This window comes from Podarcis raffonei, chromosome 7 (genome assembly GCF_027172205.1).
Source record: "Podarcis raffonei isolate rPodRaf1 chromosome 7, rPodRaf1.pri, whole genome shotgun sequence".
Lineage (NCBI taxonomy): Eukaryota > Metazoa > Chordata > Lepidosauria > Squamata > Lacertidae > Podarcis > Podarcis raffonei.
The window spans coordinates 90,252,029-90,271,665 of NC_070608.1; the positions used below are offsets into that span (position 1 = coordinate 90,252,029).

Genomic DNA, 19,637 nt, shown 5'->3' on the forward strand with positions numbered 1-19,637 from the left:
GCTAAACCATATGCTTAGCTTGGCTTGATTTGGTGAGCCACTGTAAGAACAGGATGTTGAACTAGGTAAGACTAGGGTCTGATCCATTAAGGATCTTTTTATGATTTGGGGACAATTTGGCTTGATCTTGCCAAAGTTTCTTCTACCCTTTTGTACTATTTTGTAACCTTACGTTTTGTACTATTAAAAAGAAAATATGAACTCTAATGAGTTGTTTTCTGTAGGAGTTGCACTGTTGCCTTTTGTTGACGAACGCCGTCTGAGAGCTGCTCTAGCAGAGGTGTATCCTGACCTCACCCCTGAAGAAAGTAAGAGTTGCAGGATTAAATAATCTTTCTGAGTACCAAGGCTTTTGGCAGTGGTACTTTTGTGCAATGCTACTTTTTCCTACTATAAAACCCGCATCTGCCTTTCCACACCATAAATCAGTTTGCTTTTATTTTGATCTCAGGTGCCAAGAACTGTTACCATTCTCTGTGCTCAGCCTTAGTAGCCTGTAGAGAATGAACATGCAGCCTCTGCATTAGTCCTGATGTTTCACAGTTTAAGCTGAATCTCCCTTTTTGCAGTATTCTGACTCCTATTTTGACCAAATATGTCAAAATGCTCCACCCAAAGGCTAAGAAGGGTTGAACTGTTGCTTTCTGCCTCTGTTATGATACGGACTGCTCTTCATCAAGGGCAAGACAACCAGAACCACATTCACATTGATTATAACTTCAAGAATTGTGCTTGAGCTTGCTTTTCCTTCCTCTCATTCTTCCTTCCTTGTGTGTCATGCCTTTTTAGAAGTCATCTAAAGGCAGCCCTGATTAGGGAAGCTTTTTAATGTTTTTATATCTGTTGGATGCTGCACAGAATGGCTGGGGCAACCCAGTCAGATGGGCAGGGTACAAATAATAAAATGATGGTGTAGGAGAAGAACCCGAAGGGGGGGGGGGAGCATCCTCAGAACTGATTTTTCCTAAGTTACTCTGAGAGCCTTTTTGGTTAAAGGTTTTTTTTTCATTCATTTATTATTATCTGCCAAAAGGCCTATGCAGTTGTTTAAATTTTTATTGAGTATCCCATCATTTTAATTACTGTTTTCTACAGCTTTACATTGGTTTGTACATTTACAGGTTTTTACATTGCTGTGCCCCCTGTTTTATGAGAGGGCAGTATATAAATACTTTCAGAAAGACATCTGGTGCCAGACTCCTAGAATTCCTGGCTTGATCCCCATGGTGCATGACACCTTGTAAGCAAATGGTTAAGTGTGTACCAAATGGACAGAAACTTCATTGTGGTCCCACACTAGTACACTGATAAATCAATGGAAGGTTGTCCAGTTACATTAAGCACTAGTCTAAGACAAATGGATGCTCTCCTCTCCCCCATTACTCAGAGTAAACTTGGATGCTCATCAAAGCAAACATCCCTGTACAATGTCAAATTAATGATAAATCTAGAGAGGACTTTTTTAGTTTATGGTGCCGGTAGTAAGCAACATGAGCCTGTTTTGTAAGTATTACAATTAGGTTGCTCTTAATGAAGAATTATCACCCCCTTCTTTTTTCAGTCAGAAGAAATAGTCTTGGTGGTGATGTTCTCTTTGTTGGGAAACAGCATCAACTTCATGACTTCATTCTCGAACAGTACAAGTCTGGTGAAAAAGAGGTGTGTCAAATTTGTTCTAATGGATATTACATTTAATTCATTCTTGTCTGGCTCATCTGATCAGGATTTTATTATTCCCCAATAGGCAGTAGGCCTTCCCCCTGAACTGTGTCATGGTATTCAAGGAAAATTAGCCAGGAATGACAATCCAGTTCTTCCTGATGAGTAAGTATAACTTACAGCAGGGTTTATTTGCTGATTAAGAATCCCTCCTTGTTCAATGTTCTTCAGACAAAATAAAATTAGTTTGTAGTTTATTTGCCTCCTTCACAATGAAGAGCAAAAGCTGCTTAATGCATGCCACTAGTTTTCAGTTATTGAATAGACACACATAGATGGGTCATGCCCCAATTGAAGATGGTTTGATAAAGTTTTAAAAAGAAGGAGGGAGATCTGGTAGAGGAAATTTGCTAGAGTGAAGAATAAGATAATAAAAGGCTAACAGAAAGTAGGTCCCATGTTGGAGGGATGGGATCAAAGGTGAGTCTGAAAACACTGAGAAGTGTTATGGACACCAAAGGGATAGTTAACATGAGCTGATGTAAGCATGGCAAAATTTAAAAAGTTTTTGGTTTTGAAAATGGACAATCAATTTTGATTAAATTTTGCTATATTGTATTCTATTAGTGCAGTATTGATTATTCAACTTTCTGTACTGTTTGAAGACATATTACGTGTGGTCATTTTGAAATGTTAATATGCCGCCCTTCCCATTTCTTTACCATTTAGCTTGGATTAAAGCAAATTGCCTTAGCTTCTTTTAGTCTTCCATTTCAAGCCTTGTTATTTGAGGTTTTTGTCTTCAAAATATTTAGCATGCAAAATACTTGTGCAGCTCTCTTGTCAAGAATTTGATCCCTTCAGTCAGTTAAATGTCATTTGGTATTAAGTGACCATTGCCTGCTTACATCAGATACATTTTCCATTTTTCTCTACAGCCAAGAGAGTTTTTCTTCTAAATGAATAGTTGTTCCATTTTTCCATATCCATTAGGACATTGCACTCTCCTGTGCCCATGCTGCGTGACCTGACACAGAATTCTGCAATAAGGTAAAATGTGTATGAATGAAGTTACCCAAATGACTTCCTCTAGGTCATGATGTGAAGTCCTCAATAGTTGAGGTGTTCACCAGTACCTGGTTGGCTTCTCCTCTTGAGACTAATGGGGTAGATGAAAGGGAGGGGGAACCAAATTAATGAAGTTAGACATTTCCTCATTTCTCAGGCTCTTGCTTATGTGGGCTTGAAGGCAACTAAGCTGCTAAATCTTGGAAAATACGAGCCCTTCCGTAGAATGATGGATCAAATATTTTTTATTCTAAACTGTATTCCAATTATGAATATAACTGCTGGTTTCCCTTTCCTTACTGCAGAGGGATCTAGTGACTCCTCCCAGCTGTTATCTTAGCAATAGTGATGGTCTCTGTCTTAATTAACTCCTTTTTCTGAGTCATCCACATAATAATAATAATAATAATAATAATTATTATTATTATTATTATTATTATTTATTTGTACCCCGCCCATCTGGCTGGGTTTCCCCAGCCACTCTGGGCGGCTTCCATAGAAACCAAAAATACACTAAAATATCACAGATTAAAAACTCAGGAGTGCTCTGATGGTGTTTCCTGCTTGGCACTTGTGGTCTCTTCCAACTCTATGATTCTATGATTCTAACTTCCCTGAACAGGGCTGCCTTAAGATGTCTTCTGAATGTCAGGTAGTTATTTATCGCTTTGACATCTGATGGGAGGACGTTCCACAGGGCGGGCGCCACTACCGAGAAGGCCCTCTGCCTGGTTCCCTGTAGCTTTGCTTCTCGCAATGAGGGAACCGCCAGAATGCCTTCGGCACTGGACCTCAGCGTCCGGGCAGAACGATGGGGGTGGAGACGCTCCTTCAGGTATACTGGGCCGAGGCCTTTTAGGGCTTTAAAGGTCAACACCAGCACTTTGATTTGTGCTCGGAAACGTACTGGGAGCCAATGTAGGTCTTTCAAGACCAGTGTTATGTGGTCTCGGCGGCCGCCCCCAGTCACCAGTCTAGCTGCCGCATTCTGGATTAGTTGTAGTTTCCGAGTCACCTTCAAAGGTAGCCCCACGTAGAGCGCATTGCAGTAGTCCAAGCGGGAGATAACTAGAGCATGCACCACTCTGGCGAGACAGTCCGCGGGCAGGTAGGGTCTCAGCCTGTGTACCAGGTGGAGTTGGTAGACAGCTGCCCTGGATACAGAATTGACCTGCGCCTCCATGGACAGCTGTGAGTCCAAAATGACTCCCAGGCTGCACACCTGGTCCTTCAGGGGCACAGTTACCCCATTCAGGACCAGGGAGTCCTCCACACCCTCTCCCCCAAAAACAGTACTTCTGTCTTGTCAGGATTCAACCTCAATCCATTAGCCGCCATCCATCCTCGAACCGCCTCCAGGCACTCACACAGGACCTTCACTGTCTTCACTGGTTCTGATTTGAAAGAGAGGTAGAGCTGGGTATCATCTGCATATTGATGGACACCCAGTCCAAACCCCCTGATGATCTCTCCCAGCGGCTTCATATAGATGTTAAAAAGCATGGGGGAGAGGACGGAACCCTGAGGCACCCCACAAGTGAGGGCCCAGGGGTCTGAACACTCATCCCCCACCACCACTTTCTGAACACGGCCCAGGAGGAAGGAGCGAAACCACTGTATAACAGTGCCCCCAGCTCCCAGCCCCTCTAGACGGTCCAGAAGGATGTTATGGTCGATTATATCAAAGGCCGCTGAGAGATCCAGCAGAACTAGGAAACCACTCTCACCTTTGTCCCTAGCTTGCCGGAGATCATCAACCAGCACAACCAAGGCAGTTTCAGTCCCATGATGAGGCCTGAATCCCGATTGGAAGGGATCCAAATGGTCCGCATCCTCCAGGCGTGCCTGGAGTTGTTCAGCAACCACGCGCTCAATCACCTTGCCCAATAATGGAAGATTTGAGACTGGGCGATAGTTGGCCATACTGGCCGGGTCTAAAGGTGGTTTTTTAAGAAGCGGTTTAATGACCGCCTCTTTCAGCGGATCTGGGAATGTTCCCTCACAGAGGGAAGCATTCACCACCCCGCAGAGCCCATCGCTCAGCCCTTCCCGGCTTGCTTTTATTAGCCAGGATGGGCAAGGATCAAGGAGACAGGTGGTTGGTTTCATGCGTCCAAGCAGCCTGTCCACATCCTTGGGGGTAATGCATGAATAAATGCATCTGACTAGGGCTGAAAAAGAGAGAATTTTGCCTACACAAGTGTTGGGGGGACCACATGATTGGCCTTATCAAATAGTGACCAGCCTTTCACAGACCACATTTGACAGGCCATTATGATGTCAGGTGGAATTGATCCTGCCCCCAAGATGTGCTGGTTGCACTTGGCACCAAATTTAAGCCTTCCTCAACTAGATGTTGTTGGACTCCAACTCTCATCAGCCCCAGTCAGTATGACTATTGGTCAGGGATGATGAGAATTTTAATCCAAAGCATCAGGAAGGGTGGGAATCAGGTTGGGGGAGCCTGGCTTAGAGTGTACACATAATTGCTCCTGTACAGCCCCAGTTTACAATTGGCACTGAATGCAAGTCATATAGCGGATGGGCAGAATCCAAGCTCTCAAGAGGAACCCATCCTGCCTTAAAGCAGTGGATCTTGTATTCAGTGCCAGGTGTAAATGACTGAATGCAACTCTGGGTTGCAAAGGAACAATTCAGAGCGCTCTGTAAGTGGCTTTTCCTGTCCTGCCCATGACACCCTGTGATATTAGGTGAGTGACAAGTGGCTGTGGCCATTTCAAAACAGATCAAATCAAGAGGCCTGGTGAGCTCTTTTTTCATCTTTGGGCCTGAGTTGCTCTCTACTGATCCTTGCTGTATTCTGAAGTTACCAACTTTGATGTCACATAACAGGCAACGTGTTAATTCTTCATAATTGTTTCAAATATTTTCATTCTTAGTATCAACTTTAAAGACCCACAATTCCAAGAAGACTTTATTTTTAAGGCAGAGGTGTTATCTGGAGCAAAGTAAGTAACCCTTCTTCTGAACCACTTGCAGCGCTGTAGAATGGGTGAGATGGATTTTGTGGGGGGTCCGATGTCTTGTTTCAGACAATTGAACTTGATGGCCTTCAGGTCTTCCAACTCTGTGCCTCTAGTGCCTATTAGATTAAACTTCCTTGTCTTATTATTTAGAAAGCCTCCACCAGTTCTGAAGCCAGGTGACTGGGAGAAAACTAACAATGATGGCAGACCTTGGAGGCCACAGCTTGGCTTTAACCGCGACAGGAGGCAGGTTCACTTGGACCAGTCATCATTCAGAACTTTGGGGTAGGCAACTGATTTAACTACTGTTCATCTAATGTTCTTTGTTCATCTAGATTTATGCACTCAATTTTAAGTGAGGAAGACATGGAGCTGGAACTCAATAAACTATCCCTGGTTTTTGGCACAGAAACTGATTTGGTTGTTCTGCATGATGACATCTGTCAGAAGAGAGTCAGGGAAAATGTGTCCCTGTTAATTCTCCTCAACCTCTCAACAGCTTTCAATACCATCAACCATGGTATTCTTCTGGAGTGGCTGTCTGAGTTAAGGGTGGGTGGCACCACTTTGCGGTGGTTCCGATCCTACTTGGATGGTAGTTTCCAGAGGGTGATTCTTTGGCCCTGTGGAACCTTCAGTGTGGGGTTCCACAGGGTTCAATTTTATCCCCTATTAGTGATGTGAGGTGAGAATATTCTCTGCTAGAAAATTCTCCGGAAAATATTCTCCACAAACTGTAAATTCTAATGTAAGAACCAGTTTTACAACCCACATTTTAAAAAAATCTAGTAAATAATAAGTCAAGCTGTGATATTGCCAGTGTAAGTAATGAATAATGATTGTTTTTGATCCAGTTACATTACTGGGGATTGTGTTATTCACCATTGGCAGTTCTGAAATGTGAGCTGCAGAAAACATTTTTGGGGTTTTTTGTTTTTAAAATGCTATTCATTTAATTTGATGAACATTTGAATTCATATGAGTTTCAAACTATATGTAATAGCCTTTTTCCCCATTTTGGTGTGACCTTATTCTTAGCAGTTCTATACCCTTGGCCATACATTGTGGGTTTTTTTACAGAAAGTAGTTTTAATGCTTTATACACTTAAAGTACCTAGGCCTATACAGTTATATGAAACAGCATGCGAGGTGACCTTGATTTAAACAGTTGACGTTTCTATATTTTTATTTAGTGCCAGTAACTAGTTTTCTGCAGTCCTCTGATTGTCAGTTCCCCTTTACCAAATCAAAGAATGTGAATTCACTGCATTGCCCCATTGAATAAAAGTATCTGTATGGTTTTTGGTTGCCATCTGAACAAGTTTACTCATGAATAAACATGTATATTAACTAATTATATAATTTTCAATGCATTAAAATTAATATTTTCCTATTTTAAATGAAAATTCTCTAATATTCTCATTAATCGAGAATATTCTCCAAACGATTATTCTTGAGAATTTAACATCTCTACCCACTATGCTATTTAAGATTACTTGAAATTACTGAGTGGGGTTATCCGGAGGTTTGGAATACGCTTTCAGCATTATGCTGATGACACACAGCTCTACTTCTCCTTTACATCTGCAAGTGGGGCAGTGGATGTGCTGGACTGCTGTCTTGCATCAGTTATGAACTGGCTGAGAGCCAACAATCTGAAGCTCAATGCAGATAGGACTGAGGTCCTGTGAGTGGGCAGTTCCTCAGACCAGATGGCTGGGAGGTGGCCTGCTCTTGATGGGGTTACACTCCTCTGGATCCTTGGCTGTTGCTTGAGGCTCAGGGGGCATCTGGTGAAGTATGCCTTCCATCAGCTTTGGCTGTTTCGCCCCTATCTGGACAGGGATAGGCCAGCTACTCTTGTCTGTACTCTGGTAACCTCTAGGTTAGATTACTGCAGAGGGCTGCCTCTGAAGACAGTTTTTGTAAACCAAGCTGTTCACCAGGGCAAGATGGTTTGTACATATTACGCTGACCCTTGGCCTGTCTACACTGGCTATCAATTAGTTCCCAGGCCCAATTCAAAGTGCTAGTTTTGCCCTATAAAGCCTTAAACGGCTCAGGACCACAGCACCTCAAGGACCACCTTTCTCCATATGAAGTGACCCAGATTCTGAAATCATCTGAGGCCTTTCTTTGTGTGCCTCCTCCATGAGAGGTCTGGAGGGTGGCAACAGGCCTTCTCTGCAGTGGCTCCCTGTTTGGTGGAATGCTCTCCCCAGGGAAGTTTGCCTGACGCTTTCATTATACACCTTTAGGCACCAGGTGAAAACATTCCTTTTCAATCAGGCCTTTGGCTGATTAACATCTGATACCCTTTTAAACATGTTTGTGGTGGAGAGAAGGGGGGTTATTGGTTTGTTATGTTCTTTTTGTTTTTATTATGTATTTTGAATTTTTTACCTTGTATTTTTGTGTTGTGAACCCCTCTGAGATCTACAGATGAAGGGCAACATACAAATTTCATAAACAACAATAATAAACTGAACCAGGCATATATTAAGTGTTGATTAAGGATAAATGCAACATTCTTCTTATTTTAATTAGATTAAGGGAATTGCTAACAACAGCAATTAAATGTCTTGTTTCCAGATGGGGAAGTTCTGTGAACTTCTGAAATACTGTTCATATTTGTATTATCTTGGAACAAACTGTGTCCTTCCATGTCAAGTGACTAGGGGACTTTTTAATGCCTACTAAACTTTAGAACCACAGTGCCTGATGTCTGAGCATCCCAAAGCAATCCCTGATCTGCACTGTTAGGAGAAGCCAAGGGGAGAAAAAACCCCAGCTGTCTGAGGAATCTGGTTCAGTTGTCCAATTATGTGATCATAATTGAATAAATCACCTAAGAGACACCACTTTTTAAAATGTTACAATTCTGTTTTTCCATAAGTTGGGCCAATGGAAGAGAGAGTGAGAACTGTTTCAGATGTTAATGCTACTGGGCCGTTGTTATGTGCGTTCTGCTTGACGGTGGTGAGCTCCCGTTGCTCTGTCCCAGCTTCTGCCAACCTAGCAGTTCGAAAGCATACCAGTGCAAGTAGAAAATTGGTATCGCTGCAGCAGGAAGATAAATGCTGTTTCCATGTGCTCTGGCTTCCATCACAGCGTCCCGTTGCGCCAGAAGCGGTTTAATCCTGCTGGCCACATGACCTAGAAAGCTATCTATGGACAAAGGCCTGCTCCCTTGGTCTGAAAGTGAGATCGAGTGCCACACCCCATAGCCATCTTTGACTGAACTTAACTATCCAGGGGTCCTTTACCTTTACCTTTTTTTACCTTCACGTAACTTAAATGCTCTTTCTGTTTCTGGAGAAGAAAGAATTGAAGAAATCAGTCAGTGTATGTACAGATGCCCTGGGCACACAACTCTTGCTTTGTACAGCAGTGGATGTGCCTAACGTCGGCTGTGTATCCCATCATTCATAGAAGATTTGCCGACCTATTAATGTCTCGCCTTGCCTAGAGTTGAAGGAATTTACCATTGTTCAGGTGTGAAATGTAACACTGTTGCCATGTGTGTAATGCCTTTTTCCATGGATACCTTCATTTCTCTTCCCTTCCGTATTACAGTCATGCAATGTCAAGAAACAGAGGACATTCTGGAAGTGGAGTTTACAGCAATATTGCTCCCCCTGGAGCTTACAATCAGGGAAATACTTACAGACCACTGCTGGGAAGACCACAGCAGATTCCAAAATTGCTTTCAAGTAAGTTTTTCCCCCCTTTCTATTTTAATTTTTAAAAATGGAACTCAAGGTTCTATTTAATCATTTGGCCAGTTGGAAGCATATGATACTTGGTTTGCTATTGCCATCTAGTACTTACGTTTAAGTTACTAGTACTTATGTCCTGTTAGTGAAACTTCACAGTCCTACATCATTGTTGCTGGGCCTTCACAATCGTACATCGTTTTATCATTGTTTGAACGTGTCCTTACAGTACGAGTTGAGAACTGGTGTAGTGAGTGGCTAAGAAGATGATCCAGGAATTCCTCAGTGCAGATTTTATAAGAAGAACAAACCCACTTGTAGCCTTAGGAATGACTCTCTCTCCCTTTATCAGGCCCTCCCCTCTGCAAAGCAAGGACGGTTGTCATACAAGCCTACTTTAGAGTGCTCTTATGGGGTGTCTAAAGCATTATACAGTGGTATCTCGGGTTACAGACACTTTGGGTTACAGGCTCCGCTAACCTGGAAGTAGTACCTCGGGTTAAGAACTTTGCCCCAGGAGGAGAACAGAAATCACACAGCAGCGGGAAGCCCCATTAGCTAAAGTGGTACCTCAGGTTAAGAACAGTTTCAGGTTAAGAATGGACCTCTAGAACGAATTAAGTTTGTAACCAGAGGTACCACTGTAAATGCCTTTTCTTACTCATGAAAACTTGGGAAAATACAAAAAATGTCTAGGAGTTTGAGTTTCGTTGCTCTATTTAGGTAGTTTTTAAAAATAACAAGACAGGTGCCTTAATTTATGTAGGAAATTTAATAAATATAAATTCACTTCTGCATTGCAGGAAAAATGTTTTTGAATGATATTACAATGATATCAAACCTCAGTAATAAATACAAAAACGACTAAAACCAGCTGACTGGTAGTAGAGGAAAAAGAAAGGGGAGATTTTGTCCAGTGTTTATGGTCTTGTATTTATACCCAGTTTTGAAGATGATTTCTGAATTTGAGCTTCTGGTCTTCCACAACCATGGTCAGCAACAGAAAGGCCCTGCTAAAGGGAGATGAGGAGAAATCATTCCATTTTGTGGCCTCCTCCTGACCACTCAACCATAGTTTTACATACTAGTAGGTCTGCCAGGACTCCAGGATTTCTAGAAATGTGGTTGGTTAGCACTTGTATAAGTATCATTATGTGTTCATGTATCATTGCATTTGGTAGGAGTGTTGGTCTGAGAAATAAGGGTGAAGATATTTGTCAATATATTGGTTTGTCAAGATCTTACTCCATCTGTGTGATAAAATTATTCAAATCCACTTCACTTTTGTTTCCTTAAATCTCATCATATTCTAAGAACATTAACTTGTGAACTTAGCATACTAAGCTTTTTATTTTCCAGGACATCTTTTTGTAAGTGAATGAAAATTAGAGTATAGCAGGGTAATACAGTCAATCCAATCTAAGCTCTCTCAGAGCTAGCTGTGGGGGTTAGTGGTGTTCCCTGATTTCACATTGATGTGCCAATTTTCAGCTGATGAATAATTGTATGCTGATAGCTTGCAGGAGTCAAGTGGAGTCTGCTAGTACTATGCGGATACAGGCTTGGATTTTGCTGTCAGAGTGTCTGATTTTATTATTTTCATTTCAGTCAGTAAACTTGTCAATTAGCTGACTTTCCACTAATCAAAAAGAAGAAAGGGGGGGGGGAGCATTTTTCAATCAGTAAACATGAAGTCTTGGCTTTGATTGCCATGCTGATTACATAAGTTATCACTTCAGTTGCTACTGGAGAGGGCAACTTAAATCGTTGCAACGGTTCTAGGAATTGCTTGCATTTTCAAGACCAATGAAATATTAACTGTCATTTCTCTCGTTTTCTGTACCTTTTTGAAATGTCAACCTCTTGTTTTTATGTTTCCTCACTTACCTATTTTCTTACATTGCCATGATGAAAGGTAGAAACTTGGCATTGCAACTCTTTCTGTTACGGTATTTAGGTGTGTGCTGTGTACCTTGAGTAAGAAGAACTATTTTCAGTGTTGTCTCTTTGTGTGGAATTCTGCTGTTTATACAGATATTTGGATAACAGTGTCAGCGCTGTTAGAGAAGTGTCCAAACCAGTAGTTTTTGAGCTAACTGCCCTTAGCAATTATGAAAGCAGATATCAGAATGCATCCAGATTATTATTTACTCTCATTTAGCACTTCACTTCTATGTTATTCTTTTTGAAATCCTGAGTTTTACCCTCTTTTTGTGAGTGAGGCAGAGGTGGTGGGGATAATGGAATGGAGAGGGGCTAGAATGCTTCTTCTCCCTTGACCCTTCAAAAATACCATCCCAGCTCTGCCCATCGGAATAGGAGATGAAATGAGCCGGGTCCCTGCCCATGTAGTGTGCTTTTTGCTAGTTTTCCAGAAATGTAATAAAGATATATGAAATGGTTTTGTATAGGAAAGGTTGCCAAATCCTTTATAAACCATTTAAGTTGTATATTTCTCAGAACCGGCTGACTGTTCAATATTAAGATAATTTAATAAGTCTTGATATGGACTTGAATTTAATACGTACATCTCACATGAATATTTGAATTTTTAAAGATTAAACTACCATTACAATAGCAGTTGCTTCCTAAAGTAAATCCAAGATTTGTACTGTCTTGTACTGCCACAAATGTATTTATATGTTGAGGTTGGTATAGGGATGTCCCTAATTTAGCCTGACCAGTTAGGAACATAGTGCAAAAAGCTTTGTTCATTGGCCTCTATGAATTACTCTGCTCCAACAGCAGCCAAAGCAGGAATTGCCAGTGTTGAAAATTAGGCTGGATTTCCACCAGCAAAGTTACATTGGTGTCAATCAGACATGCCTGCACTGTACATGGTTCGTTCAGCTGCTACTATAAAAGGTTTTTGTTCAGGTCAGACCATTAAAGTATAAGCCATCCAGTCTGAATGTGCCTGGAGAGGGGCTCAGGTTTCCTTCCAGCCGTGCCTTTTTAAATGCTCGGATTCACAAAGGCAGTGTGGCATTCCAGTAAATTATTGCAAGCCCCTGGTGTTCTTGAATATTAACCCATTATCAGGGACGTTACTGTCCTGTCATAGTAAATCCATTGGACAACTTCTGGATCCAGCTGTTATAATTAGGTGGCACTTAAACATCATTGAGGATAATCAAAGATGTCACTGAAACGGAAGCTTTTGATTGATAAATGATGTAAGTGTTTTGAACTCACCAGGGATCTATTGATTAGATATTTCTTTCTGTTTACTGGTCCATTTATTTAAAAGAACAGAAGCCATTTAATTGCATGGCTTGTTAAATGATGTTGTTGCTGGTACATCTTTGTAGTATGTTGTACTTTTGAGCTAAGAAAAGACGTAAGTGGGTGGTCTTTTAGTAGCAGGGGATGGTTGCAATTCCTGGTGTCCTTAGCCACAGTTCACCTAGTGTGTAGCTTTCTAATACAAATTATACTAAAAGTACTTAGTTTCTCAGATTTATAGCTGCCTCATCTGGAAAGCTTGGTGATGGGTAACAAACATGCCTGGAAGTTGGCCTTTCTTGCTATCTTCTGAGTAAAAAGAATGAGATTGCCAATCAATTAATGATTTGGTTTATTTTCATGGGGGCAAATTTTAATTGATGGGGCTACAGTTGTTGGGCTTTGGAAGGGAAGGGTTTAAAAAGATAATATATTAAAGTGGTCTTTCTAAGAATGAGTGGTTGTTTTGTTTTGCAGTTGAAAGTTATCTCACATTTCTCCATGTCACAGAAGGCCACCTGAGATTTTAATAATATTACTGGAGTTAAATTTAATTGGCAATATGCCTTTTAACTGATCAGTGACAGCAATAAAGAGGTTAATTCTCCCCTCACAGCTGCCATGCCAAAGTGTGTTTCAATAGAATTTTGGAAATTAAGCCATTCTTACACATCATAGGAGGGGCAGCTTGCTTTCTCCCTTTACCAAAATTTTTGCTAAATACTAACTTTTTGTCACTGTGTTCTTTGTAATTCTTAAAACTAAAAGTTCTAGAATTCTTATCTGTGTAAGGATTTAAAACTACTTGTTTTTGTAATAAGTCTTAAAATACACCTATTTGTGGTTCACTGTGATATGTTACATCTGTGTTTATATTTTATTTTGCTTTAATTTCACAGATATTGGTCCCCAAGACTCATGGCAAGGTCCTACACCTCTCTTTCAGCACCCACCACAAAGATTTGACAGGTATTTGTTTAAAATTTCCTTTTAATTACATATGTTAGTGTCTCAATGGAAACCAACTCCTAGAATTTCTATAACTGTTATTTTTGTTAGAAAGATCTCTCTAAATATCTCTCTAAACCCATCTTTGGGTGGTTTCTGTAAGACCTTTCCTTTAATAATCAGAAACTTCAAAATTAACTTTGCTGTTGATGCTTCTGCTGTAGCATTCTTGGTTCTTTGGCCTCTCTCTCTTTGAAGCACTATGAATTTCAACACAGACAGCTTAAAATTGCATTAGGTTTTGGACAGGCTAAACAAATTTCTTTTTAGGAGAGTCGTGGAGCTTAATGAGGCATAACTAATGGTGGTCCACTTTTATCATCACTGTGCAGGAACCACAGCATTAGTACAGACCAGCCATTGATTCTTGCTACAAACCTCTTGAAGTCCTAATCAGCTTCTTTGGTGCAGCTTTTTCAGGCCTGACAAGTCTATTGTAGGCCAGTGTCACTGTAGGTCAGTAGTTATTAGTTGCCACTGAAAACAGTTTCTTTAACTACTTAAGACTGAACTGAATTAAATGCAGGAGGGACTCTGAGGAGGATTAAGGAATCTGCAGTCCAATAAGTACCATGGAACAGAGAGAATGTGACATGGTTTGATAATAAGGGATGTTTTATATGTGTTTCCCTTCATTGAGAAGCTGATTGTATGCCCTTAAAACCAGATATCCTGGGGTTTGGAAAGTGTATCTGTGAATAATTCTGTTATATCTGTAGAGCAAAGATAATACAAATAAAATAGTTGCTAAATTGAGCATGTTTTCTTTGTATGTATTGTTCCTTGCTATAAGAGAACACCTAATAACAAAAAATTGAGTAAATCGCCTTCTAATTTTGCTATCACAGTTCCAAGAGTATATGGGAATTCTGATTTGAGGGGAATTCTGATTAATTATTTAACTTGAAGTGCTTTCCTTTCCTTATATTTGTAGGCCATTTTAAAAAAAAAAGAGTTCAAGAACATTGTGACTTGTCTTTTTATAGTCATAATCAAGAATACTCATTAATGTGCTTTCATTGATTTTTGTACTGCTATTAAATTAAATCAGTTAAATTATAAGTACAGCATAATATGCTGTGCTTTCATTATGACCCCCCTCCCCCCTGTCAAGAGTAAATAAACCTTTCTGAGCCCCCCTGCATTTAACTGAGACCAAAAGCAAGCAGTTTGCTTAGCTGTAGTCGTTCTTGTTCCAAGTTAAATGGGAAGGCAGGTCAGATTTTTAAAAAGGAGATTACACATTTAAGATTCCTGCAATATTTTACAAAAAGGCTAGAGTGCTGCCTTCTCTCCCACCCCTGGCACTTGCCCAGTTAATCTCGGTGGGCAGTTAATGTCTGCAACCTGTGTCGGTATTCTGGTCTGCTTTTCAGTTAAGATGGGCTCACCACAATGGCAGGTCAAGGAGGACTACATCATTCATTTTGGAGAAGCCTCCACCCCGCCTTTAAGAACCATTTATGTAAATGTGGTATTCTCAAAGGACCACCTGCTTGCTATATCATGAACTTGATCAGCTCCCTGAAACAATTTTATCTCACTGTGGCAGACCTATCAAAGTTTAATCAAGATGGGCTAGAAGATACATCCACTGTTTCACTTGTTAGAAGGAGGAAATAATTCTCAAGTGTCAAAACAGCTGGGCCCATTTCAGATATTTCATTTCATTATAGGACCTGACTACCTGTGAGGTTGTATGATGAAACACATTTCTACCCCCCACCGCTGAGATGTCTGAGACTAAGAATGCAAAAGCTTGATTTTTCTTTGTATTATCAATTTCACACAATGCTGTGTTGGTATCAGGTGACCCGGAGCATGTTCAGAAGGTACATGCTGTAGCAACTTTGCTGAAGTTAAATAGGTCTGAGTCTGGTCAATAACTGGGGGGGGGGGGGAGACTGCCTGCGAATCTCCTATATTCTGCCTTGAGTTCCATGATGGAATAAAGGTTGGGGTATAAATAGACATTGGTGGTTCTTGGTTCTTTGTTTCAGGCAAAGTAATTTGCATGAATGGATTTACATGAAAGTGCCATCCCTGTCTGTAAGATAGGATTTCAGCTTTTCAACTTCTGATTTACTTGCTAGGTTAATTTTGAAAGTTGAAGCTTTTTGTGGCTTAATCTTGCATCTGTGAGAATTAGGTATTGGGGTCAAGCACCATTTTGCTTTGTTTTCAAGTGCTTGAAATATTTCAAGATATTCTACTTGGCTGCTGCTGGAAGCAGAATTTGGGGCTAGGTGGATCTTTTCTTAATCCAGTAGGGCAGTTGTTCCATTCTTATAGAATGTTGCAGAAAAACATTTTTTTATCTTTCATGGACCAGAAACACCACACATATAGCCAGGTTCACCTCAGAGTATAAGCCATTTCATAGTGGACAACCAGGAATCCCTGACTTCTCACCACATTAGTGACTTACGAAGAGTGCTGGTTGTCAAAAGTAGTGCTCTGCTATCCTCTGCTAAGTGGCAACTCAAGGGGAAGAAGGGCCCTATTATTTTACTGGTGGGTATTGGTGCAGGAGGGATGCGGGTGGCGCTGGGGGTTAAACCACAGAGCCTAGGACTTGCCGATCAGAAGGTCAGCGGTTCGAATCCCCGCGACGGGGTGAGCTCCCATTGCTCGGTCCCTGCTCCTGCCCACCTAGTAGTTCGAAAGCACGTCAAAGTGCAAGTATATAAATAGGCACCGCTCCGGCGGGAAGGTAAACGGCGTTTCCGTGCGCTGCTCTGGTTCGCCAGAAGCGGCTTAGTTATGCTGGCCACATGACTCGGAAGCTGTATGCCGGCTCCCTCAGCCAATAAAGCGAGATGAGCGCCGCAACCCCAGAGTCATCTGTGACTGGACCTAATGGTCAGGGGTCCCTTTACCTTTACCTTTATTGGTGCAGGGGTGTCAACTTAAATAAAATATTGTGGGGGCCCAGGAAAGCCCCACCCCACAAAATTGATCACATGACACAGTGCACACACACTATTTGAATGGGAATGCCCATCAACATTGCAGGGACCTGGCCATCTCAAATATTTTATTGTGGGGGCCAAAGCTCCCACAGCCCCTAGGAATTGACTTCTATGTATTGGTGGGAGGCTGGAGTTACTGAATAGCCTTCCATTCACATAGACTTCCTCTCTTGGTAGGAGGTAGCAGCCATGAAAGCAGCAGTTTCAATAGAGGTTTGCTGGTGCTTAAGCGAAGCAAGTCTAAAATTCTATTGGATTTGCAGAACAAGAAAAGTGCATCTTTGAATCCTAGCCTACTAGCTTTGGTAGAGTTCCACTAGGAACACTTGAGAAATGTTAACTCTGGCTTATACAACAACACTAGGCACTTGATGACTGTTGCTCAAAGTACATGAAATGGTATTTCCAGTACTTTCCCCAAGATACTGATCATGTAACTAGCCAGATGATACATTTTAGCTACTCTATATTATTTGGTCCTGCTAATGATACATCATTTTGCTCAAATGTATCTGTCTTCAAATGGATTTTAAATTTTTGGTTAAGACAGATGAAATCCTGTGGGTGACAGGGCTTAGGTCTTAACTATAACTAAAACAAACTACATTTTCCTGTATATATTCATGTGTATATGACCTCTTGCTATATACTGGTACAGTTAAAACAGTACTTGTTGGTAATCTGGGATGGCATTCTTGGTGATAATAAGACATTGCATTTGTGTTCCCATATAAACAGTATGCCAAATGTTGGTTGGTCCATGCCAATTAGTGCTTACGTTGCTAGGTCACTGTGGTCAATTGAAAACGGCATCAATAGAACTTGAAAAGGTTTCCTCCTGATCAGACCTTCTGACATATTGAGTAGAATAATGGATGGGGGGGAGATAACGCTTAAAGCCCTTACCCTGGATTCAAACTACTCTGCAGTAAGAATTCATTTGCAACCTGCAATTAACCAGAAAGAATGGACTCCCAGATTAGCCTGGATGTCCACAAAATAAAGCCTCACTCTGGCGCTTGTTTACTCTTGAGATAATGTTACATTTTGCTGACGTGATTTTTTTCTTTATACTTCAAATCCCTGCACAGAGGCAGGTTGGGGAGGCAGCAATACCAAATGGACCATATTCTTTCAGGACATCTTTAAAACCTGAATCTGAATTTGACAAAGATTTTTAAATCCTTAGGTTTGTTCCCAGTGAGCATACGGGAGTGAAAAGACAAACAGAAAGTTTTGTTTTTAGTTTAGTTTTTGTTTAATGTTCCACTACCAGGAAAGAAGCAAAATTGTTCTAATATAACAGTAAGTTTGGTTTTTAAGACGTGCTTAATATTTCTGTAAATAAGCTGAGGTGTGCCATATCCAATGCCACTTACTATAGCTTTTAGACAGATGGTAAGAAAACTTGTACATATGATATACATGGGTTTTTTTCCCCCAGAAATTCAGGGGCCACTCCGCTTCTTGCATGGAACCGCATGCCTCATTCGCAAGGACAACCCTACCAGCAGAATCAGTACCAACGCCCAGGTGGACCAATGAACTACCCACAAAGGCCCAATGATCGGAGGGAAAGGGGAAGACAGGTAACAAAGTGCTGTGTGGTTGTTCTTTGTGATCCTCTAGCAAGCTAGAAGAAAGTGGGGTATAATGTAATCTCAGTCCTGAAAGCTAACAGGATGTTCTTTGGCTAAAGAAAAAAATCATATGTATAGTCATTGAATGTATGGGATATATTAAATACAAGCAACTCCCAAGGAGTGTTCCAAGGCACTGTGTATTTAAGTGAAATCGTGTATATTTGAAACACCATTGAAAAAGCCTACAACACACACACACCCGTTCTGCCCCTGCCCCTTTTTGTGACGTTTTTGGGTCACTTGCAGGTTCTGCGCGATGTGCACGTGTATGGTTGCGCACATATCAGACATACCTAAAACAGTGGCTTCCTGTAAATTAATCATTTAGCAAAGAGTACAGTTTCACAGTAAGGTACTTGAACACCCAGTGAGTTTTTCTGTGGATCTAACTGTGGTTAAGACTCATTATAATTAATGTTGTCCTGTTAATTTTAATGGGATATAAGGATGAATAATTTTATCTGGACTGTGGCTGATATCTGGACTTGTAACAATTTTCACACATCGTATGCTGAAAATATCTGCCACCACAAAATGTCAAAGGATTGTCATTACCAGAAGAAGATGTTTGGTGACAGGGTCCTTTTGCTGCCTACATTCTCTTCATGGGGAGGAGGAACTGGAGCAGGTCCTGCCCCTGCCAGCTAGATAGGAGCTCTGTCGTGTTCTTCTTTTATTAGCCATACATATTTTGCCTAAAATCAAAATGATATTTTTATCTCAAGGCCTGAATTAAATATTGCTACTAATCTTTCTTTTTTAACATGCAATAAAGAATCCAGTCAATATAAGTAGGCATACAACATGCTAACCAGTTGAAAACTGTGTACATAGGCAAACGATAAGTAAAAACATTAAACTAAACAATGTGGAAATTATTGAGCCACCTTCTGGGACTGATCTTAGCTTTTGAAATAATATAAGAATCAAATTTTAGCCTTACATTCTCTTTCAAGAGTAACTGAATGGTTTTAAACTGGCAGCCAGCCAGAAACAGGTAGCATGCTGAAGAGGTTTCACTTCTCTCTAATGCTATCATTCTGCTTTAAAAACTTGTTTCCTGTGTAATTTTCCCCTGTGGTAGGTCTGCATAGTCCCTTTTTCAAAAATAAATTCTTACCTGGCATAATTTTGGATAATCTAATATCCCTCTTATAAGACTGCACACAATCTGAAAGACAGATCTTGCATTCCAGATCTTGATTCTCTCCCCAGCCCACCCCCTCAAGTTCCCTTGATGCAATGACATTTCACTGCTGGCACCAAAACACAGTAATCCATTGATATCTCAGGTCTGCACTTGTGCCTTTACTGGGATGATTGCATGAGAGTATAAGTGTTTTCGCAATTCTTACCTTA

General features: G+C 40.9%; 1 protein-coding gene across 1 annotated transcript in view; it reads left to right on the forward strand.

Moving 5' to 3' along the window:
• Window positions 1–19,637, forward strand: part of XRN2 (5'-3' exoribonuclease 2) — a 54,382-nt gene that overhangs the window by 32,719 nt on the left and 2,026 nt on the right. The window contains exons 21-29 of the mRNA XM_053397499.1: window positions 225–308; window positions 1,562–1,659; window positions 1,745–1,824; window positions 2,653–2,709; window positions 5,628–5,696; window positions 5,865–5,999; window positions 9,291–9,427; window positions 13,555–13,624; window positions 18,080–18,224. Coding sequence (XP_053253474.1) covers window positions 225–308; window positions 1,562–1,659; window positions 1,745–1,824; window positions 2,653–2,709; window positions 5,628–5,696; window positions 5,865–5,999; window positions 9,291–9,427; window positions 13,555–13,624; window positions 18,080–18,224 — 875 coding nt within the window. The remainder of the gene's footprint in view (window positions 1–224; window positions 309–1,561; window positions 1,660–1,744; window positions 1,825–2,652; window positions 2,710–5,627; window positions 5,697–5,864; window positions 6,000–9,290; window positions 9,428–13,554; window positions 13,625–18,079; window positions 18,225–19,637) is intronic.